The sequence below is a fragment of the Leptodactylus fuscus genome, chromosome 9 (assembly GCF_031893055.1).
Source record: "Leptodactylus fuscus isolate aLepFus1 chromosome 9, aLepFus1.hap2, whole genome shotgun sequence".
NCBI classification, from domain to species: Eukaryota; Metazoa; Chordata; class Amphibia; order Anura; family Leptodactylidae; genus Leptodactylus; species Leptodactylus fuscus.
Genome location: NC_134273.1, coordinates 16,935,729 through 16,960,550, shown reverse-complemented (window position 1 = coordinate 16,960,550; position 24,822 = coordinate 16,935,729). Strand labels below are relative to the sequence as shown.

At 43.6% G+C, this 24,822-nt stretch overlaps 1 protein-coding gene across 1 annotated transcript in view; it reads left to right on the top strand.

The window, feature by feature from the left end:
- The window catches only part of DNAI3 (dynein axonemal intermediate chain 3), a 36,267-nt gene that overhangs the window by 10,538 nt on the left and 907 nt on the right, over positions 1-24,822 (top strand). The window contains exons 11-22 of the mRNA XM_075286990.1: positions 1,867-1,944; positions 2,669-2,791; positions 4,259-4,332; positions 7,189-7,336; positions 11,801-11,888; positions 15,523-15,653; positions 17,232-17,295; positions 17,606-17,736; positions 18,869-19,073; positions 19,647-19,738; positions 21,459-21,581; positions 23,447-23,594. Of these exons, the coding sequence (XP_075143091.1) occupies positions 1,867-1,944; positions 2,669-2,791; positions 4,259-4,332; positions 7,189-7,336; positions 11,801-11,888; positions 15,523-15,653; positions 17,232-17,295; positions 17,606-17,736; positions 18,869-19,073; positions 19,647-19,738; positions 21,459-21,581; positions 23,447-23,590 (1,401 nt within the window). The 3' untranslated portion in view covers positions 23,591-23,594. The remainder of the gene's footprint in view (positions 1-1,866; positions 1,945-2,668; positions 2,792-4,258; positions 4,333-7,188; positions 7,337-11,800; positions 11,889-15,522; positions 15,654-17,231; positions 17,296-17,605; positions 17,737-18,868; positions 19,074-19,646; positions 19,739-21,458; positions 21,582-23,446; positions 23,595-24,822) is intronic.

Sequence of the window (24,822 nt, the reverse complement as noted above, 5' to 3'; positions counted from 1 at the left end):
TTTCTATCTATCTATCTATCTATCTATCTATCTATCTATCTATCTATCTATCTATCTATCTATCTATCTATATTCACTCACCATTTAAAGGGGTTAAGACTGGGTATTGATGGCCTATTCTTAATTGGCACCCCCACCGATCAACTGAACAGTGCCAGAGGCAGATTTCTTAATACACTATGTAGTCGTTGGGCTCAGTACTCACCTGTCCTGCAGTACCCCTAAGATCAGCTGTTCTCAGCACTGTGTATGGCATTGAAAGCAGACGGCTATGTACACTATGTAGAAGCCATGCTGCACTATTGCAGGTCAGGTGAGTACTGAGCCCAACCACTACACAGTGTATTAAGATCTCTGCCTCACCTCTGGCACCGTTCAGTTGATCGGTGGGGGTGCCAGGTAAGGATAGGCCATCAATACCCAGTCTTAACCCCTTTAACTGGTGAGTGAATATAGATAGATAGATAGATAGGTAGATAGAGAGATAGATAGATATTAGATACATAGATACATAGATACATAGATAGATAGATAGATAGATAGATAGATAGATAGGAGATAGATAGATAGATAGATAGATAGATATTAGATAGATAGATAGATAGATAGATAGATAGATATTAGATAGATAGATGATAGATAGATAGATAGATAGATAGATAGATAGATAGATAGATGATAGATATTAGATACATAGATAGATAGGAGATAGATAGATAGATAGGAGATAGATAGATAGATAGATATTAGATACATAGATAGATAGATATTAGATACATAGATAGATAGATAGATAGATATTAGATACATAGATAGATAGATAGATAGATAGGAGATAGATAGATATTAGATACATAGATAGATAGATAGGAGATAGATAGATAGATAGATAGATAGATAGATAGATAGATAGATATTAGATACATAGATAGATAGATAGATAGATAGATAGATAGATAGATAGATAGATATTAGATAGATAGATATTAGATACATAGATAGATATTAGATACATAGATAGATAGATAGATAGATACATAGATAGATAGATAGATAGATATTAGATAGATAGATAGATAGATAGATAGATAGATAGATAGATGATAGATATTAGATACATAGATAGATAGGAGATAGATAGATATTAGATAGATAGATAGATAGATAGATAGATAGATAGGAGATAGATAGATAGATAGATAGATATTAGATAGATAGATAGATAGATAGATATTAGATACATAGATAGATAGATAGATAGATAGATAGATAGATAGATAGATAGATAGATAGATAGATAGATGATAGATAGATAGATAGATAGATAGATGATAGATATTAGATAGATAGATAGATAGATAGATAGGAGATAGATAGATAGATAGATATTAGATAGATAGATAGATAGATAGATAGATAGATAGATAGATAGATAGATAGATAGATATTAGATACATAGATAGATAGATAGATAGATAGATAGGAGATAGATAGATAGATATTAGATACATAGATAGATAGATAGGAGATAGATAGATAGATATTAGATACATAGATAGATAGATAGATAGATAGATAGATAGATAGATAGATAGATAGATAGATATTAGATAGATAGATATTAGATACATAGATAGATATTAGATAGATAGATAGATAGATAGATAGATAGATAGTTTATTTTATAATATTACCTACCCTAAAGCCAGGTGATAAGTCACAAGCTTGCCACAACCCCTTTAAGGTCCTTTTGCAAGGTCCGGTGATCGCCATTATCTGCATGGGGTACAACCTTCTATGACTCTTTACTATTAGAACATTTCCATACATTACAGCTTTCTTAACACTCCATGTTTCCACCCGCAGGTTGTGCTGTGGGATATCTCCGCTTACTATGAACTGCTGACTGCAAAAACTGGCGTGACCAAGAACACCGCCTCAAAGGTAAGTGATCGGGGAGGATCCTACTGTAAGGACCACAGGGATACCCAGCGACATATAATCCATGCGCTGAGAAGTCATTGCACTTTTTCATGGCTATATGGCTGCTGCCCAGGGCATTGTACAGTAGATATACAAGCAGCTACAAACTGGCAGCCATTGGGCACTCACCAAGGCCCTGCCTATCTGGACTGGAAATTGCACCGCAACAAGAATAGACACAACTTGCTAGGCAATCCTGTTAAGAAAAACATCTGTATCAATGGTGAAATTTGTAGGTATTATGCTACCCTAATGGCCAGTAGGGGGCAGTACTTCCATGAATATATATTGATCTTGTGCAATACTACAGACCACATAGAATAGATAGACAAGTACGGTATATGGTATTATGTGACCACAAGGGGCAGTATGTACCCTGAAACATGTCAGTAAATCTAGTTACCCTGAAATTGCTTAAAGTCCTGCTTGCTCTCCACATTTTTAAAGTAGGATCGGGGATGGAAACCCCAAAAGGAATACAGGAGCAGGTGTGAACCTAGCCTTCGATCTGTGGGTACATTTCTGCATTGGATTGGAAGTTTGGGATTTTGCTTCGGTCGTGATATAGAGATATTTGTGTCACGGTTCTTTATTCCTTTTCTATCATGTATACAGTGTACAGATCAGGACAGCGTGCTCGCTGCTCACTAGTGACTGTTCTTTTCTATTACTGGGTTTATTGTAGACAACACTGGAGCCCAAGCAATCCAATGATCCGCAGCTTGCGAGGTACTGTGCTGTGTCCTCTATAGAGCACGGGCATCGCCAGGTCATCACCGATATACACTGGCTCCCCGATTACTATGAGGTAAGTACCAGCCACCTACTATAATGGCAGCATATGAAGGAGGAAAGGAGTGGTAACATAGGATTTTTTTGGTGCCAAATCTTGGTGTGTATCTATTGCCCCTGCAGACTGGGGAGAGTGGGGTGATGGTGCTGGAGTAAGCTGTTCTGGTGTTGTCACCCGTTTCCCATTGCTGGGCATTACCCCTGTAATTTGGACACTGTGGTGTAATACTGGAATCTGAGGTAACACTGACTCCTAAAACCTAAGCTCCATTAACTTGTTCTCCCCCCTGTGGTGAGCAATCTCCCCACCCCAGGAACATGTATAATTATCTCGGTTTTCTAAGAGAATTATTATAATCTATAAAACATACAAGATGGATTAGCAGCTAAATGTCTAGATGTGGAGTGAGCTCAGCCTCAGACACCTCTGTAATAAGCCCTGTCCTAATCCTTCCCTGTACATTAATATGTCCCAGAATGGTGAGCGCAGCTCTGGAGTATAATACAGGATGGAACTGCGGATAAGTAATGTATGTACACATTGAGTGCAGCTCTGGAGTATAATACAGGACACGTAATGTAATGTATGTACACAGTGACTGTACCAGCAGTATAGGGAGCACAGCTCTGGGGTATAATACAGGATAAGTAATGTAATGTATGTACACAGTGACTGCACCAGCAGAATAGTGAGCGCAGCTCTGGAGTATAATACAGGATAAGTAATGTAATGTATGTACACAGTGACTGCACCAGCAGAATAGTGAGTGCAGCTCTGGAGTATAATACAGGATAAGTAATGTAATGTATGTACACAGTGACTGCACCAGCAGAATAGTGAGTGCAGCTCTGGAGTATAATACAGGATAAGTAATGTAATGTATGTACACAGTGACTGCACCAGCAGAATAGTGAGCGCAGCTCTGGAGTATAATACAGGATAAGTAATGTAATGTATGTACACAGTGATTGTACCAGCAGAATAGTGAGCGCAGCTCTGGAGTATAATACAGGATAAGTAATGTAATGTATGTACACAGTGACTGCACCAGCAGAATAGTGAGCGCAGCTCTGGAGTATAATACAGGATAAGTAATGTAATGTATGTACACAGTGATTGTACCAGCAGAATAGTGAGCGCAGCTCTGGAGTATAATACAGGATAAGTAATGTAATGTATGTACACAGTGACTGCACCAGCAGAATAGTGAGTGCAGCTCTGGAGTATAATACAGGATAAGTAATGTAATGTATGTACACAGTGACTGCACCAGCAGAATAGTGAGTGCAGCTCTGGAGTATAATACAGGATAAGTAATGTATGTACACAGTGACTGTACCAGCAGAATAGTGAGCGCAGCTCTGGAGTATAATACAGGAGGTTACTCAGGGTCAGTACTAGTCTCACTCTCGCTTAGGTTATAAACCTTTTGACATGTTTTAATACAAATGCCTAATGCAAAATATGGTTTTGTCCTTTTAGATTACTCGGATCGGCTATCCCTATGAGAATAAAAGTGGTTACTGCGTTCAGCTTGTCACGTGTTCTCCTGACTGGTATGTGGCTGGGTTTCCCTTCAATGGGACGCTCTGAATCCCCAAATAGTAAAAATTCTGATCACCATAAATTTTGGTAACGTGAAGTTCAACCTATTACACGTCACCCTGCAGCCTGAGTCTTCTGTACATTGGCATAGATATATATGACTTCTCATGATATTCTGGATTCGAGAAACCTGATGGACCCCATAAAAAGTGAATATGATCTGCCAATATTTTCTGAGGTCGGTCCATCATATCTGTAATGGCTTCATTGGGAATGGAATTCATGACACTAGTGTGAACTGTACCAATGGTTTCATGAATTCATGTTTACATGTCCCCAGACTTCAGCGTGATTGAACCTGTAGTCAGGCACCGCCGATAAAGATATGAAAATAACATGTTTTTGCTTTGAGTCCTGAAATTGCCTCCCGTAGATTGATTTATGTAGGTTCCTAATAAGCTGTGTAGCCAGACACACATTCTAGTTTGCAGACGGAGCCTATTGACAGGAGCCATGTTTGAAGTAGCTAGGCAGAACAGCCTAGTCCCTAAAGCTAAATCTTTGCTGTTAGATTTGAGAATGCAAATCGCTTAAAGGGACAATCTTGGGTTTTTTTTTTGCTCTTTATATTGTCTTAAAGACTATCCCCTAAGTACCGGTAGTAATGGTTGTCTTCTCGCATGGTCTTTCCTTATCCTGCCTTCACCTTCTTCAGTAATTCTATGATCACAGTATGACCTCTTTTTTGTAGCTTCAGTTGCTGTGCAAACAGGAATTCTCTTTCTGCTCCCAACAAATACTATTGAGAACTACCATGTGACCTGTTCCCATTGCTTTCCTGAGGTGCAGTTTCCAGGACCTTTGGTGATATCAGCCTCACAGCCTAAGGTCCTGGAAGGTGCACTTTAGTACTAGCTCTGCACTGTTTTTTTCAGAAACAGGAAATACAGGGGTACAGGTACTAGACATGGGTGACATCAGCAATAGCAGATTTGGAATTCATTCTAAGGTCCAGTTCACACGTCGAGAAATGAATAGAAATTTGAGGCGGACATCTGCCTCGGATTTTTCTTCATTTTCCCTGGCTTCCCATGGCAGAATCTGTGGCAACTTCTGCCTTCCATTGGAAACAAGGTGAGATCTGCTGCTGATTTGGGGGTTGAATAGCCATGTGAACCTTGCCTAAGGGTGTCATTTTGATTTTGCTGCACCAAGCAATTCCCAGCACTTAAAGGGATCCTATCATTTAATACCCTTTTTTTCTTACTAACACGTAGGAATAGCCTTAAGAAAGGCCATTCTTCTCCTACCTTTAGATGTCTTCTCCACGTCGCCGTTCGGTAGAAATCCGGGTTTTCAAATGTGGAAGAAGACACAGGGAGAGGTCGTTCCTGAAGAAGATGGAGGCGGCGCTGGAGAGTTCTCTCACAGTACTGGAGGTGGTCCTCTGGCAGAGCCGACTGCGCATGCCCGGGCCACAAGAAAATGGCTGCTCAAACAGTAAGCTGGTGTAAGTGGCCATTTTCTTGTGGCCGTTTACACAGTAAGCTGGTGTAAGCGGCCATTTTCTTGTGGCCCAGGCATGCGCAATCGGCTCTGCCCGAGGCCTAGAAGATTGAAACCCAGGATGGAAGAAGACACAGGGAGAGACCGTTCCTGAAGAGGATGGAGGCAGCGCTGGAGAGTTCTCTTGCAGCATTGGGGATGCCCTCAGTGCTGTTTTAGCGCTCTGCCCCGCCCCCAGTGCTGTGAGAGAACTCATTTGCATACCGAAGAAAAGCTGGATTTCTACCGAACGGCGTCGCGGAGAAGACTTCTAAAGGTAGGAGAAGAGTAGCCTTTCTTAAGGCTATTCCTACGTGTTAGTCAGAAAAAAAGGGTATCCAATGATAGGATCCCTTTAATAACATGCGAAGAGATACCTTTGTCACTGTTCACCGCAGACAATACAACCAACTTAAATCCTTTTTAATAATTAGGTGTCAAGTGCCCTGTGGGCGGTCCAGTTCCCAGGAAGGGCTCTAGGTCTCACTTTGTATCTTGTCTGTCATCTCTCCTGTGGACAGTGCCAGCCTTTCCACCCTAAGACATTCTCAAAGGTGTATGCGGTGCATGTGTTGCCCTGTTCCTGCTGTGGACAATGGCTTCAATGGAACATGCGTGAGCTGAAAACAGAGCATCATGGAGCGGGAAAAGCCATGACCTGTCGCCAGTCTTGATATCCGGATGTTCCAACATTTCCTGGAAGAATAACAGAGGAAAACCAGGGGCTGCTGCCGTCCACCAAGCACTGTGGCCCCTTCATATATCCTATTGATAGATCCCTGTACACCACTTGGCCTGTCATGGCAGCTGTACGTTTCTTGCCCTCAGAGAATCGGCAAGGGGAAGGATTTGCACGAGATCCAAGAACAGAATTTTCATCTGTAGGATCAAGGATCAAAAAGTCTAAAAGCAGAAGGCAGTCCTTTGGTTATGAATGGCTCTTAAGAGCTGTCACTAGCAAAAATAATCCGGCACAAGAACATAAACGGCGCTAATACTTTCCCTTTCAAGAAAGTCTTTTATTTTATCCTTCATGAACAGTTGGCCTGAAGGCAGAGAAGACTTACAGCGAGATGGAAGGTTGTAGGAATCGGAAGACTAAGTCCATTCAGGTTTGGAAGACAAAAGTATCTTAGGTGTAAGGGTAAATCTTAGGTGGGAAATCCAATGTGTGTGTTAGTCTTGGAACCCAAGAGAATTCGGAAAAAAATACTTGATGGTCCAGTGTATAAGTGATGACAATGAAACATTTATGGATATTTTTTATGCACAAAAATAGATAGTTTCGCTTCCATTGATATAATGTCGCTTCTCGCCTACAGTTCTGTGATGTTCTGGGACATCCGATCACACAAGCCTTATACCCAAATCCCAATAAGTAAGAAGCAAGAAGAGAACCAGCACGAGGCTCCGCTCGGGGTACCCGATACCTTTAAGCACATCGATCTCGTCTGGAGGCCACTTCTTAAGGTGCAGATCCATCTTAATACAGAATCTTAACTTGAACTTTATTTTAGAGAGATATCAGATACTATAGATAGATAGATAGTTACATAGTAGATGAGGTTGGATAAAGACATTAGTCCATCAAGTCCAACCTATAACCCTACGATAGATAGATAGATAGATAGATAGATAGATAGATAGATAGATAGATAGATAGGAGATGAGATGATAGGTAGGTAGATAGATAGATAGATAGATAGATAGATAGGAGATAGATAGATAGATAGATAGATAGATAGATAGTACAGAGATAGATAGATAGGAGATAGATAGATAGATAGATAGATAGATAGATAGATAGATAGATAGATAGGAGATGAGATGATAGGTAGATAGATAGATAGATAGATAGATAGATAGATAGATAGATAGATACCGTACATACATGGATATGAGATTGATAGATATGAGATAGATAGATGGATGTGAGATAGATAGGAGATAGATAGATAGATATGATATACTATAGATAGATACTGTAGATACATGGATATGAGAATAGATAAATAGATAGGAGATGGATAGATAGATAGATAGATAGATCTATAGATAGATATGATATACTATAGATAGATAGTAGATAGATAGATATGATATTAGATAGATAGATAGATAGATAGATAGATAGGAGATAGATGATAGATAGATACCGTACATACATGGATATGAGATTGATAGATATGAGATGAGAACGACCAATGATAGTTATGTAATTTCCCATTACAATATTTGTCTCTAAACTCCATGAATAGAAAGATATTTTTCCTGAGAATCTGCGCTGACATCGATGACATGAGGAATTCACATTCCCCGCGGCTTCTCTGCTCTATTATGCAAAGCACTTCCCCTTGTAAAGAGAGCGATTACAGTAATACTTGGAGGTAGATCTATGGGAACGGCTGTATGTGTGATGTGTGTATACAAGTGTAGGTTCAGCACAGGTGAGCTGCTGCTTACATGAGCAGGCGCTGTAGATGGCTGACTGTAAGGGTTGTCATAGGGACACATCAAGATACTGGGATGGAGGGGAATCTTATCAGGCAGACGTAAATATTTATTCATTTCTGGTTGGCTGAGCCCATTGAGTAGTAGGCGCTGAATTCTCAGATATAAGAGGGCCACTGTTTGGCGTCGGTCTTATCATTTTGTCCTGTGGCTGAAATCCCAGATTTCTAGAAAGAACCGCGACAAATATTACCTGCTGATATTTAATGTGAATGGGTGTGGAGCCTCCAGAAAGGAGTCAGCTGCAGAGTTCTCCCTCCAAACATAGAGTAGATGATCTGGGCCAGCACCCAGAACCCCCATGGATCAGCAGTTTTAAGCCACTTCCACTTCCCAGCCCATGTGGCGTCACGTTCACTGGTCACATGGTCTGACCATAGATCAGTCCCATTCAGTAAATGGGTGAGAAGGCTGCAGCAGTAACATGAATGCTGCAGCCTCTTCATCCAGCTGATTGGCCAGGAGCCCACACGTCACACCCCTGCTAAGGATAGGCATCAATCCTGCAAAAACCCTTTAACATGGAGGGTTGGGATGGTCTTCACCGTGTATCAGGTAAAGAATGTCCTAGCACTAGCTGAGCCATCCTTAAAGTCTTGATCCCTACCTATCCACACCCTATGACTTTCCTACAAATCCCCACTATTCTTCTATTGCACCAGATTCTCTTGTGTCAGTGGCCATGCCGCTAGCCCTGCTCTCCATCACTAAACCACTACTATTCCTAACCTATTCCTTGTAGTACGGACGCCCTGACCGACTTATTCCTCCTCAGGTCTAGTTTTCCCTTGTCAGTCACTGATCCTGAATTTCCTTGTATTTCTCTTCTGATTGTATTTTTGAGTATTTCAGCTCAGGTTTCCTAGCACCCATTTGCCTTTATGTCCCGGCGATCACCAGACTACACAGACAAGCTGGAGACGGGTCTACAAGACATCAGACGGCTTCAGGCTAAGGACAGGTTGGACAAGGGGAGACATGTACACAAAAAGGAGCAGGTTTAGGTTCTGTCCAGATTGTGTACAAAGGCTTTGTGTAGCAATAGACTTTAAGCTGGCCTAGGGGTAAAGAAACTTTGGTCAGTACATTGAGGACACGTGGCCGAGCACCTTGTGGACATTTATTTTCTCTACCTGTTGCTCATATTCCAATGAAGAGCAATACAAGTATATATACAAGTATATATGCCACCAGGATCGGCATGTGTATTCACTGCAGCCAGGGGTGCAGCTATAAGGGGTTGCAGAGATGGCAATCATTTCAAATGCCCTGGAGCGTCAGTGGGCCCAAAAACCTCTATACAACATAAGAAGACATAAGTATTATAGATAACACATAGTAAATACTGTATATACTCGAGTATAAGTCGACCCGAATATAAGCCGACCCCCCCCTAATTTTACCACAAAAAAACGGGGAAAACTTATTGACTCGAGTATAAGCCGAGGGGGGGAAATGCATGACATTCTGTTTGTGCTCATGTTAATCCTAGCCGGCTTCAGGCCTATATGGTAATATCCCAGATGTCACAAACATTAAGTTCTCATACTTACCGACCTTGCGCTGCTGCTCCCGCTGCCACCACTGCTCGTCTTCTCCCGCGGCTGCTTTTCTTCTCCTGCGGCTGCTCCTGCGTCTCAGTGTAGGGGGCATGATGACGCCGCCTGTGCTGAGACTCAGTAAGACATCATCGACATACGCCGGGTGCGGGCCTGAGCTAAGGTGGCCATGTCACCCGGCGTGTGTTGTAGCCAGGGGAAGGGGCCGGGACTGGAGCGGAGGCCTGCTGCGACGAGTCAACACGGTCGAGTCAATTACCATATTGACTCGAGTGGTAATTTCACTGGTCCGCAGTAAAAGACATGTGTGGGAGGCCGCTGGAACAGCCGATAGGTGGTTGGTGAGGCAGCGCTGTCTCCAGGGCCGCCTTAACATGTTTCCAAGGCAGAGAAGATGCTCTGGAAACATCTTTGGGCGGACCTGGAGGCAGCGCTGCCTCACTACTGCTCCAGCGGCCTCCCACAGATGTCTTTCACTGCGGACCAGTCATGTGACATTTTCAATTACCGTATTGACGCGAGTATAAGTACTCGCAAAAACTGTACAAAAACTGTGCTGAAAAACTCAGCTTATACTCGAGTGTAGACGGTAAACATATTTTGGGTTGGGCCATAAGCTTTAAAGGGATTGTATCATTAAAATCACATTTTTTCTCGATCACACGTAGGAATATCTTTAAGAAAGGCTATTCTTCTCCTACCTTTAACTGTCTTCTCCGCGCCGCCGTTAGGTAGAAATCCGGGTTTTCTTCGGTATGCATAGTAAGTAAGCAACCATTTTCTTGTGGCCAGTAGGCATGCGCAGTCGGCTCTGCCCGATGCCTAGAAGATTGACCCAAAGCGCCGGAAGAAGACGTACAGAGAGAGGCCGTTCCTGAAGAAGATGGAGGTGGCACTGGAGATTTCACTCACAGCATTGGGGACGTCCCCAGTGCTGTGAGAGAACTCATTTGCATACAGACGAAAACCGAGATTCCTAAGGAACGTCGGCGTGGAGAAGACATCTAAAGGTAGGAGAAGAATAGCCTTTCTTAAGGCTATTCCTATGTGTGATCGACAAAAAAAATTGATTTTAATGGTAGAATCCCTTTAAGTTACACCTCTGATTGTGGCACACCTTCAAATACTATAGGAACCAATTATATTGTTCCTCCTGGTCTTCACAGTTGAGCTATAGAAAGCAAGGACTGCAGTAAAGACTGACACACTGGCAAATCAGTGAGAGAGAAGGGAAGGATTAAATATTGTGGTTTATCTAAAGATTTATTTAGTTTCTATATACTCCTATATACCAGAGTTTGTACTGTATACATGTACACCTTCTGCCGCCCCTTTAAGTACACTCTCCATTACTAAAATGTGTATTAGATTATGAAGACATAAGGCAGATCCAGAAGTGTCAGGAGAGGGAAGTGTTCTGGATAATCCCAGCTGTCCCCATCTAGGATTAATGTCATCTCTCCTATTAGAGCGGCTCCTGCACGGTCTCCATTTTGTCTGCGTGCTGTCAGTTACTTTGGATACATGAAAAAAAGCATTTCCTCCCCATTTACTTGTCTGGTAGGAAACTTAATACCGGTAGGTCTTTCTTTCTGATTTGGCCATACAGGCCGCCTGTAGACATACCTGACATAACTGTGAATACCGTCATGTAATCTACTGCAATCCCCTCGACTTGGCTGGAGCACCGACATATCTGCACGACTGCTTGTTTTAGTGAGGGGGGCCCAGCAGTCGGGCACCTAACACCCATCCTGTGGATTTAGGATGGCGCTTTCTGTTTCTGCTGGATCAGCGGTTACCAGATTTTTGCATTCTATTCTTGTCATAACGGTTTGCTTTTATTTTTTTTATTTTTCTCAAGACATCGATTTCTAAGATTGAGACAGGAGGAGAGCTCAGCCCCATTAAAATCAGCCTGAGAGAGGAGCATCAACACAGCAGGAACCCGGGTAAGATCACTGTGGTTGGTGGCCTGGCACATAGTGTCACATAGTAGATCACCGTGGTCGGTGGCCTGACATATAGTGTTACATAGTAGATCACCGTGGTCGGTGGCCTGGCACAAAGTGTCACATAGTAGATCATCATGGCTGGTGGCCTGGCACATAGCGTCACATTGTAGATCATCATGGTTGGTGGCCTTGCACATAGTGTCACATAGTAGATCACCGTGGTCGGTGGCCTGGTACATAGTGCCACATAGTAGATCACCGTGGTTAGTGTCCTGGCACATAGTGTCACATAGTAGATCACCATGGTCGGTGGCCTGGCACATAGCGTCACATAGTAGATCACCGTGGTCGGTGGCCTGACATATAGTGTTACATAGTAGATCACCGTGGTCGGTGGCCTGGCACAAAGTGTCACATAGTAGATCATCATGGCTGGTGGCCTGGCACATAGCGTCACATTGTAGATCATCATGGTTGGTGGCCTTGCACATAGTGTCACATAGTAGATCACCGTGGTCGGTGGCCTGGTACATAGTGCCACATAGTAGATCACCGTGGTTAGTGTCCTGGCACATAGTGTCACATAGTAGATCACCGTGGTGGGTGGCCTGGCACATAATGTCACATAGTAGATCACCGTGGTGGATGGCCTGGCACATAGCGTCACATAGTAGATCACCATGGTCACTGGCCTGGCACATAGTGTCACATAGTAGATCACCATGGTCACTGGCCTGGCACATAGTGTCACATAGTACAGATGTCCACGATGTAGGAGTGGAGACTGAAGACAGAACAAGGATCCGTAGCAATGTTTCCAGATCAGATGTATAATAACATTCAGCATCCTAATAATGCGCTACATAGCCAGCAGGCAAATAGTATTACACCTCATCCAGGTCTAGTGCAGAGACGGTTATTGTCTACATCCCTGGTGGTCTAGGGCAGTGAAAGATTTACTTGGGCTTCCCATGACTTCACTGTTGAGATAGGTCAACTATAGCAGGTCCATTAGAGAATGATCTCTGGCACCCGTGCTGATCAGCTGGAGCTGTAATGAACTATGCAGCTCTGTACAATGTGTGGCACATGGCAATTTACTAGAAGCTCAGTCTGCTACACAGTATATAGAGCTGTCTAGTTCCAGTACAAACTGGCTCTGGCAAGGAGCTGATCACTGGGAGTGCTGGGAATTAAACCCTTGCCATTTTGATATGGATGATCTATCCTACGGATGTTTCTGCAATTTTTGCAGAGATAAAGCTTTTATTTATTCTGCACATGAGCTAAAAGGTGCAACAGGGGCTTGTCAGAGCCTTCTAGTGCCCCCGTTTTCAATTGTTAACCATTTTTGACTCACTGAACGACGAGTCTACATCAAAACCAGCCTTGCTTTCTTCACTCCTACAATATATAAGCACATCCTGCAGAGTTCAATACCAACCACCTGGATTTATATGGACTATGGATGGTCGCCAAGTAGTTAAAAAGCATAGCTGCCTATGGACACGTCCCATGGTATATCCCGTGAAGTCAGTAAAGGAGTTCATGTCAGTAAGCCTGGTGGTTTGTGGCCTTAAAGGTATCCGTGCATCCCTAATGGTGCATGTCAGTATTCCTGGTGGTCTAGAGCAGTGAAGGGGTTAATTAGGTAAATGTTGGGGCAGTTAGGGGGTTAATTACAGTAACCCTGGTGGCCAAGCAGAGTAAAGGGGCCAGTATAAATATCCCTGATGGTCTAGGACAGGGATGAAGTTTCTGTGCTTGCCCCTCTTGTCGGTGGTGTACTCCGCACCAGGAACATGCATAAGGGACAGTTTCACAGTTAAAACCGCCCCCTTGCTGATTCTGCAAAACCACTGTTTTTCTGAGGACCAATGAACACCTTTTTAGTAGTGGTCGGATGTGTGTAGTGAGCCGCACTCATAGGACTCCCCCCTTACCAGACCCGGGGAAGGGGCAATACAATCATACAGTGTGGGACCTGGAGATGTAATACTATGTACAGTACAATATCACTTCCCCTGGAACCCCCACCTAAAATTCCTGCCCAGCACTTTGTGTTTTCTGGACTAGAGATCCCTGTTTTTGCATCAGTTTTACGACCCCTTACGCAGTGATATTTTGTGGCCCCGTATCTCCCTTCAGTTAGGCCTGTGTCCCTTTCCCGCAGTATTGAGCTGTATCCATGACCGTACTATATAAGGACAATACACTTACAGGGAGGAATGCGGCAGCCTCAAGCTTGTTTTACAGCCAAACTCCGGCATTCCAGAGCCGCGGCCAACGTTTCCCCTGGCACACGCCATTCTCTTCCTGATTCTAATTCTGTCATGTTGTCATTCAGCGGCTAAAGCTCAGGATATCACAATACAGGAACTCACAGCTTCTTCAAGTGAAATCCATCCAATCTGCCGCCTGCAATAACCCAATGCTGGCAGGAAATGTCCGGGATAATACACCCCTGGATGGAGAGCCGATACTGAGCTGTCAATATATTACATATCCTGGTAGATAATGGAGGATATTAGTAATGATCCAGCAGACGGGTACTATGTTCTACCTACTAGTTGTTGGTGGACCCAGGGAACCTCAGCCCAATACCGAAAATGTACCACCTACCATAATAGACACATCCAGTGAGGTCTCAGTCTGTGCCCTTTATACAGACCATCCTCCGATATTCTGGAGCAAAAGGAAAGTGAGAAACCATAACACCATCAACCGCTGCAGAACCTCTTAAAGATGTACACTGGATTTTGATATGGATGGCCAATCCTTTAGATAGGTTATTTGTTTCAGATCGGTGGAGGTCCTACACCTGGCTCCTGCACGATTAGCTGACAGTCATCAGTCCCATTCAGTTAGTTGGGACAGACCTGCTATACCAGGTACAGCCACTACACTATGTGTAGCGCTGTGCCAGCAGGGGCCGCATCGCATGCTCAAGCACTGCAACCCCTTCAGTTGGTTTCATTTATGGACTGGGTGTGGGGCACCACCAATCTGATCATTATAGGGATAGGTCATCTATATCAAATTAGTGACCAGCACACTCCCTTCTTTTCTAAAAAAAGGGGTTCTGCAGCAGCCAGATGTATTCTAAGATATGGTACATCACCCTAAGAGAAGTGTGGACGTAGAGGGCAATTACTATTGACTAATGGGTATCTCCTTAAAGGAGTCATGTGGTCTACAAATCCAAATACCCTGTTAGATCATTCATAGATTGTAAGAGGATCAATCGATTATCGGGAACAGAAAATGGCTCCTCTCTGGAGGACCCTGGCAAACAATTTCATTTCATATACAGCCCAGTAGGTACCATGTAATACTTCATTTGACCTGTGGAGGTGCTGCTGGGAGCTTGGACACTTGCCAGGTTCTTTTGCAGGTCCTAGCAGTGGGACATTTTGTGACCGCCTTAATTTTGACAAAAAGGGAATGTTTTTAACCAGACGGGAATGTCAAAAGTGGACGACTGCTGTAGGCCTAAGCATGGTTTTGACCTAAGAGGAAGAGGGGGATCTAGGGAATTGGGATACAGAAGGAGAGGAAGGGCTCACACGGCTGTATACATTCTTCGCCCATCTGTAATATTACTTATCTTCTTTCTCTCTGTCATGTGCAGACAAACTACAGGCCCAAGTCAAAGAGGAGAAGTCTGAGGGAGGAATTAACTACAGCAGTCTGCGAGCGACCTCTGCCAAGAACGCCAAAATCCTGGAGGATATCAACACCACTTATTTTGCTGGAACTGAAGTGAGTTCTTTAATTTCCGAGGTTCAGACAGTAGCATTTGGTTAATCTCCGCAAGTCACAGACAAATAAATAGCGGCTTTCCAGAGAAGATGATGGGCAGAGCGCCAGCTACTGGAGGGGAGGAGTATTACCATCATTGTGCATAGGGCTACTAAGTACTCCGAACACGAGAGTCTAAAATATAAAGTCACCACTGTGTATACTATAATTAGCAATAAAACTACCGCCATTACTACTAGTCACTACTACATAGCTACTAAAACCACTGCGGCTACCTTCATTAGTAGTATTACTGTCAGCACTAGCACCACTAGTATTACTAGTACTTGGACTATTGTTACTATTACCATCACAGACAGCATTACTAGTACATTACTACTAATACACTATTACCACTATTATTACTACTACATAACTGCTACTACCACTATTACTACCATCATTACTGATATGACTATCACTACTACATTACTACTAACACCACTACTACCATCATCATTACTACTGCTATTATCTATACTACATTATTACTAATACCACTACTACTACTACCATCATTACTACTGTCGCAAGCACCATTACTAGAGATGAGCGAACACTGTTTGATCGAATACATATTCAGCACACACTCAGCTCTGCTACGTCTGAGATGCAGCAGAGCTGAGTGTGCAGCAGGGTTCAGCAGCTGCATCTCCGAAGTAGGCGAGCTGAGTGCACGGCCAGCTCTGCTTCATCTCCGGTGTAGCAGTGTTGGCCGTGCGCTGAGCTTGGCTGCATCTCCAGAGTAGCCGAGCTGAGCGCACGGCCAGCTCCGCTACATCTCGTCATAGGAATGCATTGACCAGCGTTGATTGGCCGAATGCCATACAGAGTACAGCATTCGGCCAATAAACGCTGGTTCTGCTGGAGGAGGCGGGGTCTAAGATCGGTCCACAGCAGTCTCCATTCTGGTCCAATATTAGACTTCGTCTCCTCACAGACGAGCCTCCGGCAGAACCAGCGTTGCTGTACACTGGCCAATCCACGCTGGTGAATGCATTCCTATGGGAAAAAGTCATCTCCTGCTTATCGCAAGCTGACAGGGATCCCGACATAATACAGTGGTTTGGGTTTGTTAGATGCCCCCAGACATGCTTCCCCTGCTGTTGCATTCCAGGGTGTTGGCCTCATTTCCTGGGGTGTCATAGTGGACATGGTGACTCTCCTGAGTCGAATGGTGGGATCCCCTGAAATGAGCATTTTTTTCCCCATAGACTATAATGGGGTTCGATATTCGTTCGAATAGTCGAATATTGAGCGGCTATTCGAAACGAATATCGAATATTTTACTGTTCGCTCATCTCTAACCATTACCAATATTATTACTATTGCCCCTACTAGTATTAGTACAACTACCGTCGTTCACTACTACTATCACTACTACAACCATCATTACTACTGCTACTACTCATACGACTGCTACAACCACTACCAGCACTGCCATTACCTCCATTACTACTGCAGTGGATATAATTTGTCACTTCTATTTATTACAATACCTGCAGCATGCCAATGTCCTTTCCCTGTATCTGCCTGCAGGACGGGGAGCTGGTATACACAGACTGGAAGATGGAGAAAGACGGAGACACTGGAAGACTCATCAGTGAGTTTACATTGGGCTAGATGTCGGTGGTCTGGTGACCCTCTTCTACTTTCCTCTGTTTTCCTTGTGGTCATTTATGTCTAGAACATCACCTATTGATGGCGCTAGAGAGACAGTTTTCTTCCACCTGGAGGAGAGCTACATACCGTGTGTGTAGATTCCTCGGTATAAAGGCAAACTAGCCATGTGCATTGGGCAGCAACATTTACCAGATGCACAAAAGTTTAACTATTGAATGGCCGTGACCTGGCAGGCAGGATTGTCATCCACGTTACGGCTGACGTTGAATATTCATTTCTGGTGTTTGCAGGTGCTAAACCCTCACAGAGACACGTCATCCATGACGGACTCGTCCACACGGTGCAGAGATCTCCATTTCTAAAGGACTTTGTTCTCACAGTCGGCGGCTGGAACTTTGCAATTTGGAAAGAAGGGGTCACTGTGAGTATCTTGTGCAAAGAATTACTACATATCATTATGAATACAAAGTAGGACGTACAATCTACTCAAGATTTGGTTTCTGGACCCCAAGGATATGTCATAACTATATCATATTTCATATCTTGACAACAAGGACCTGTCAACAGATCTGAAAAATCCAATTACGTCTCTCATCTGATCGGTGCTGAGCATTTTGGTGTTTTGTTTACCCAAATCTGTTCAGCTATTCCAAAGCTATAAGCCCTGTTAGTATTGATATCAGTTAGGGTCCACTAGTCAAGTGGGCGGTAACACTGCATGACATACAGTACATAGAGACCCCGTCTCCAGAGAAAACACAGCGTTACCACCCACTTGGCTAGTAGACCCCAATATGCATCAACATTAAAAGGACTTATAACTTTGGAATGGCTGAACGGATTTGGATGAACAAGAAACCAAAATTGTCAGGGTGACAGCGCCGATCAGATGATGTATGTCATTGGACTTTCATACAGGTTCTCTTTATCCCTTAACTATAGAAGAGGAGAAAATCGTGAACTAAAAACTCCTTAAGACGTGAGGCAGCACTAGCCAAGTGATCATAGATTCCTTGAAGAAGCGAACTGCGTCACTAGACCTCTCCACAGTAGTGATAGGAACTCTACCAAGACACTCGGCACTTGAGGGTGAGGACTTGACAGGAGAACTCCGGGAGCAAACAGAATGTCTTCTATCTTAGCATAACTAGATAGGCATGTCAGGACTCCAAGATGTCTTAAAGGTAACCTTAAAGAGAAGTGGCAGCGATATAGGTTGCAATCCAATTTTTCCAAAAGCAGATGAAACCAGGACAGGAGGAATGATCTGTTGCTATTATGTATCGCCTGCTCACAGAATAGGGGATAAGATTCTGATTGCTATAGGGGTCCCATCCCCGGAACCCCCATAGCAATTAAGTTCCGGACAAAAAAAAACCCATGTGAACCTGGCCTAACAGCCAGGAGTGGAGTTTACCGATCCCCTATACCACATTTTGCAGCGATCGTTACACAGGCCTTCCGCTAGAGAGACATGTTGTAACTGCAGAAACAGTCATGCGGGTATCAAGGGGTTAATCTTTATCTCCCCATTTTATTTTTCCGTCTCTCAGGCTGGACCAATCCTCCAATCCTGTTGCACTCCGAAGAGGTATACAGCAGCCCACTGGTCCCTGTCCAGGCCCGGGGTCTTTTTCATTGGCAAAGAAGATGGCAACGTGGATATATGGGACTTGCTGGAGAAGACTCACGAGCCCTCACAGACACAGAATATATCAGCAGCCGCCATCACCTACATTAAACCCTGGATCATGTCAGGTAAGTCATGATATGGGATCTGGATTATATGTGGTAAGTGCCTAAAGGGTTTGAAGACGCTGTCCATTTTGTGTATCCTGCACCCATACAAGCCTGCGTATTTCAAACCAGCCTTGTGTAGTCTGATCCTGAGTCTGTTGTTACTACTATGGAAGAGACTACACATGGCTGCAGGATCAGACTACACGCATGGTTGGTTTGCAGTCTGTAACCATGGACATACACAGCCTGCATGGGTGCTGTATACACAGAATGGACAGTTCGGACAGTGTTGCAATGTTTTCCATGGTGGCTCATAGTGGGGGTCCAGAGTGGGCCTCCTTTATAATGTTCATATTCTGTAGCGCACTGTTACCCCAGGTTTAGATAAGTATAATGTTTTTTTTATTTTTAATGCAGTCACGAATTACTTTACAACAGGGCAATTTGGGACACTAAACCCCCGCTCCACAAGGATGTGTGGGGTGGTTTAATGTCCTAAATCGACCCTGACAGATTCCCTTTAAGAACTTCCTGAGAAAGTGGCGCTTGTGGACTGAGGCTCTTGTTAATTGCATCTTAATTTTTTTGCAGCAAAGCAGCATTTTCTGGCAGTAGCCGACGACAGCGGCACCCTTCATGTACTGGAGATCCCATGGACCTTGCGTCACCCGTCATCACATGAGGTTGGTGCGGGGACACTATCTTGATATCTGGAGTACGTTATACATGTGCTTGTTATTTGATCTGGCCCTCATTATTCTTGCACAATATTTGCTTTTCAGCATTTTTCTTCTATTACATTTCAGTTCGTTTTGTATTTCTTTGTGGCGGTGCGTTGGTTTTGAAAGGAAGGGGGTGATGTAGATACTGGAATAACAGGAGTGTTTTGACAAACCGTTTTAGGTCTCTATGCCAACCACACGTGCCAGTCAAGATGGTACATACAATGAAAAAGTGTCTGGGACAACAAGGGCAGACACTAGAACACAAACAGGAAAAGATAAAAAGATCTGTCCATGAACTTTGTTTCAGGCATTAGGGGAATTTATTAAAGTTACTACACCATTTTGTTTTTTTTGGGGGGAGGTGGGGGGTTGGTACAGAAGTGGCACATTCTCCCGGGGGGCACCCACATTATTAAGTGGTTGGAGCCCCATCCATAAACTGGTGGTGAATGTGTAGAAATCGGTCTATGGCTGATTTCACCCTTTTAGTTGTGGCCGTACCTGGTATTACAGCTCAGTCACTTGGATGGGGTGGAGCTGTAGCAAACTTTAATACCAGGTATAGGCGCTACTAAAAGCACAAGAACATTGTGGCCCCTTTAAACAGTTGATCTGCAGGCTTATCGGTCTTAAAGAACCAGATGACCCACTTAAATGGTCACTTACTTTTCAGACAACTTAGTCTCATTCCATAGAGCACGTAATTCTGGATCAAAATGTAATGTACTTTAATAAAAAAAAAAAAATATGTATATGGTTGCTTTCTTCCTGAAACCCATCTGTAAAGTTCCTGCCACTAGGTATCTCCCTTCTAGCAAATTTGCAGTTCACTTTCTGTTGCCAGCTAAGGTCTGTCTATAGATACATTAGATAAACAAGACAACTTCACAGTGAGTGGAGATGGAGATTCTGTTCTGTCTTCACACTGGATGGAGATGGGAGGGGTTGGTTCTCCTCACATCCTTCACATACATGTTGGCAAACTGATGCTCTGAGGTCTCTGCAAATCTCACAACTTGCAATGTAAGAAAAGTCTTCTATGTAGTTCTGGCTGCTTGCGTGGGATTCACATACAGAGAACAGCTTTACTTTAATATGCTCATAGATTATATATATATATATATATATATATATATATATATATATATATATATATATATATATATATATATATATATATAGTGTGTGTGTGTTATAGCTCCATGCTTGTATGTATGTATTTACAGTTCTGTTATCCTGGATCTCCTATTTTATGGTCACTTGGGTTTTGTCTGCTATTGTACAGTTACTCCTGGCAGAAGAATAAAATGATAAGAATTACTTAAAGAAACCAGTACTATCAGTAACTGTTAAAGGGGGGGGGGGGGGGAGAGTAGACTGCTCCATATTGCCACCCCCACAGCTTCATAGACAAATGTAAAATCTGCTGCAGCCATAATGGGGCTATTAACAGCAGAAAAAAAACTGATAGGACACCATGTATGAAAGCTTATACAGTCATAGACCAGACTGACCAGCAAGATCCTGCACATATTTCAACTTTTCATGAAACCTCAGGTACCTTGTAAAGGAATAATACAATCTATCTATCCATCCACAGGATTAGCGTTGCTGTATACTGTCTCACTTACAATCGTGTGAAGTTATGTAACGCAGCGTTCTCCCTTTATCCTTCCAGAGCTCCGGGGTCTTGCACTACTTTGACAGGGAAGTCAGTCACTTGGAATATTATGAACAGAGAAAGACATTACGAGCGGCAGAGAAGAGAGCAATGGAAAAAAAGGATCCCAGAGCGAAAACCGTAGGTGTCCATCATGACTTCAGATTTACTAGCCATAGTGGAAACCTAGACTAAACTTCCAGCATCAGCCACTGTGATAGTCTGAAAATGACCAAATTACCTTTATACCTTTGCAAAGGACAGAATTCCGACACGTCACCGGGTATGAAAACCCCATTGACAACCATAAAGTGATCGGTGCAGTCTCCTGAGCATTTTGGTTATCCAAATCTGTTCAGCTATTCCACAGATATAAGCCCTTTTAATATTAATGCAGGTTATAGTCTACTAGACAAATGGATAGTAAATCTGCATGACAGACAGCATACATCCCCATGTGGACTCCCCCGAATGGATCACCCACGCGGATGTGAACAAGGCCTAAGACATATGACCTGCAGGGGTGTCCAGACACGGTTTTGGCTGAGCCTCTGTAAGGAGAGGTGTAGGGTAGACAAAGCATATGTTATCAGTAATGGTCTATCAGGGGCATAGGGGGTGCAGATAGTCACACTTTAGGCACATAAGGTCTTGGGGGACCCATAAGAGGTCTGTTCCCAATATGAGTAGTATAATGAATACATTACGAACATTACAGTTTGGGGGCCCAGGAATATCGTTACACCGCTGTCCACTGCCCATCAAAAGCATAGAATAGTTTGACACTGTGGCAGCCATGTTTTTATGAAGACAAAAGGTGATACAGAACAAGGACAAGATGGATCATAAGGAAGGGATTAGACATGTGGGCAATGTAATGTTCAGTTTTGAGGGTCACTTTAAAGGGATTCTATCATTAAAATCACACTTTTCTCGATCACACGTAGGAATAGCCTTAAGAGAGGCTATTTTTCTCTTACCTTTAGATGTCTTCTCCGCACCGCCATTTGGTAGAAATCCTGGTGTTTGTCAGTATGCAAATGAGTTCTCTCACAGCACTGGGGGTGCCCCCAATGCTGCGAGAGAATTCTCCAGCGCCGCCTCCATCTTCTTCAGGAACGGCCTCTCTGCGCATCTTCTTCTGGAGCTGGGTTTCAATCTTCTAGGCCTCGGGCAGAGCTGACTGCGCATGCCCACAGGCCACAAGAAAATGGCCGCTTACACCAAGCTGCCATTTTCTTGTGGCCACGGGCATGCGCAGTCTACTCTGCCCAAGGCCTAGAACAGGGGTAGGGAACGTATGGCTCTCCAGTTGTTGCAAAACTACAACTTCCAGCATAAATACTTGCTCTGCTGTTCTTGGAACTCCCATGGAAGTGAATGTTGGGAAGTGTAGTTTTACAGCAGCTGGAGAGCCGAAGGTTCCCTACCCATGGCCTAGAAGATTGAAACCCATCTCTGGAAGAAGACGCGCAGAGAGGCCATTCCTGAAGAAGATGTAGGCGGCACTGGAGAGTTCTCTCGCAGCATTGGGGACGCCCCAAGTACTGTTTGAGGACCGCCCCCAGTGCTGCGAGAGAACTCATTTGCATACCGAAGAAAACTCGGACTTCTACCGAACGGCGGCGCGGAGAAGACATCTAAAGGTAGAAGAATAGCCTTTAAGGCTATTCCTACGTGTATTCGAGAAAAAAAAAATAAAAAATTGTGATTTTAATGATAGAATCCCTTTAATAGGACGTTCTGCACATTTTCCTAATCCCAGACAATCCCTATAGTGGGGGCTACGTGCTTATTGGGAATGCGCCCAAGTCTGAAGCTTCAGCAAAGTGAATTCTTTTCTGCCTTTTTCTCAAGTCACTTCACACTTCTCAGCCCCTGCCCTGAACTTACTTTGTCCTGTCACCTCTACTTGTTTTCGTGCCCATGAATGTTCCCATAGGAAGAGATTAGAGACGGCTATTTATAATGAACATTGTATAACCGTGATCTGTTTATGTCTGTAGGAAACCACTCCAACGCTGAAGTCAAAGGAGCAGCTTGAAGAGGAGATAAGCCGAGAGTACACAACATACTTGGCACTGGAGAACTCCGCTCTGATAGGACTGGGGATTAAGAAAGAAAATGAAGAAGTAACTGTGAAATCATAGTGAGGTCTGTAGTATGGAAAGCTACACAAATTGTATGTATGGTGCTATGGCGTCATCTCCAGCCTGTGGCAACACTACAACTCCCAGAATGCCACGCACTCTCAGAGTTGTAGTTCTGGAGCAGCTAGGGAGCTCCAGGTTGGATATCCTGGGTGTACAGAACTATTATACACGGTGAAAGACGTTCTTAAAAAAGGTGTTTTTGGATCATATAAAGAAGTTATTGAGAAGCAACAAGTTTTATGCAGATTCATTTCCCATTATATATATATACATACACTTTTTTTTTTTTTTTTTTTTTTTTTTTTAAGTGGTCAGAGCTCCTACATTGCACAGAGCTACTTCCCGACATAGAACTGTATTAGTGTAACAATGTTCTGGCTCTTTACAGCCACCACTAGGTGGAGCTCACAGCAGGAACATGTATACAGGCCCCCATCTCACGGCCCTTGATCCTTATCAGACTAATCTAGTATGAAGTCTAGACAGTATATTTAAATGGATTTTCCAGGACTTTTTAATTGATCCATCCTAAGATTAATTAAAGGGATCCTATCATTGGATACCATTTTTTCTCTCCCTAACATATAGGAATAGCCTTAAGACTATTCTTCTCCTACCTTTAGATGTCTTCTCCGCGCTGCCATTCGCGGTTTTCTTCAGTATGCAGATGAGTTCTCTCGCAGCACTGGGGGTGTCCCCAATGCTGCGAGAGAACTCTCCAGCGACACCTCCATCTTCTTCTGGAACGCCCTCTGCCTGTGTGTTCTTCCATCCTAAGTTTCAATCTTCTAGGCCTCGGGCAGAGCTGACTGCGTGTGCCTGGGCCACAAGAAAATGGCCGCTTACACAGTAGGCTGGTGTAAGCGCCCATTTTCTTGTGGCTCGGGTATGCGCAGTCGGCTCTGCCTGAGGCCTAGAAGATTGAAATCTAAGACAGAAGACGACACAGGGAAGAGGGCGTTCCAGAAGAAGATGGAGGCGTCGCTGGAGAGTTCTTACAGCATTGGAGACGCCCCCAGTGCTGCGAGAGAACTCATTTGCATACCGAAGAAAACCACGAACGGCGGCGCGGAGAAGACATCTAAAGGTAGGAGAAGGATAGCCTTTCTTAAGGCTTTTTAAGTGTTAGAGACAAAAAGGGTATCAAATGATGGTATCCCTTTAATGATTGGTGAGCGTCCAACATCCAGGACCTCCACTGATCAGCTATCTCTTGAGCGCTGCAGCCT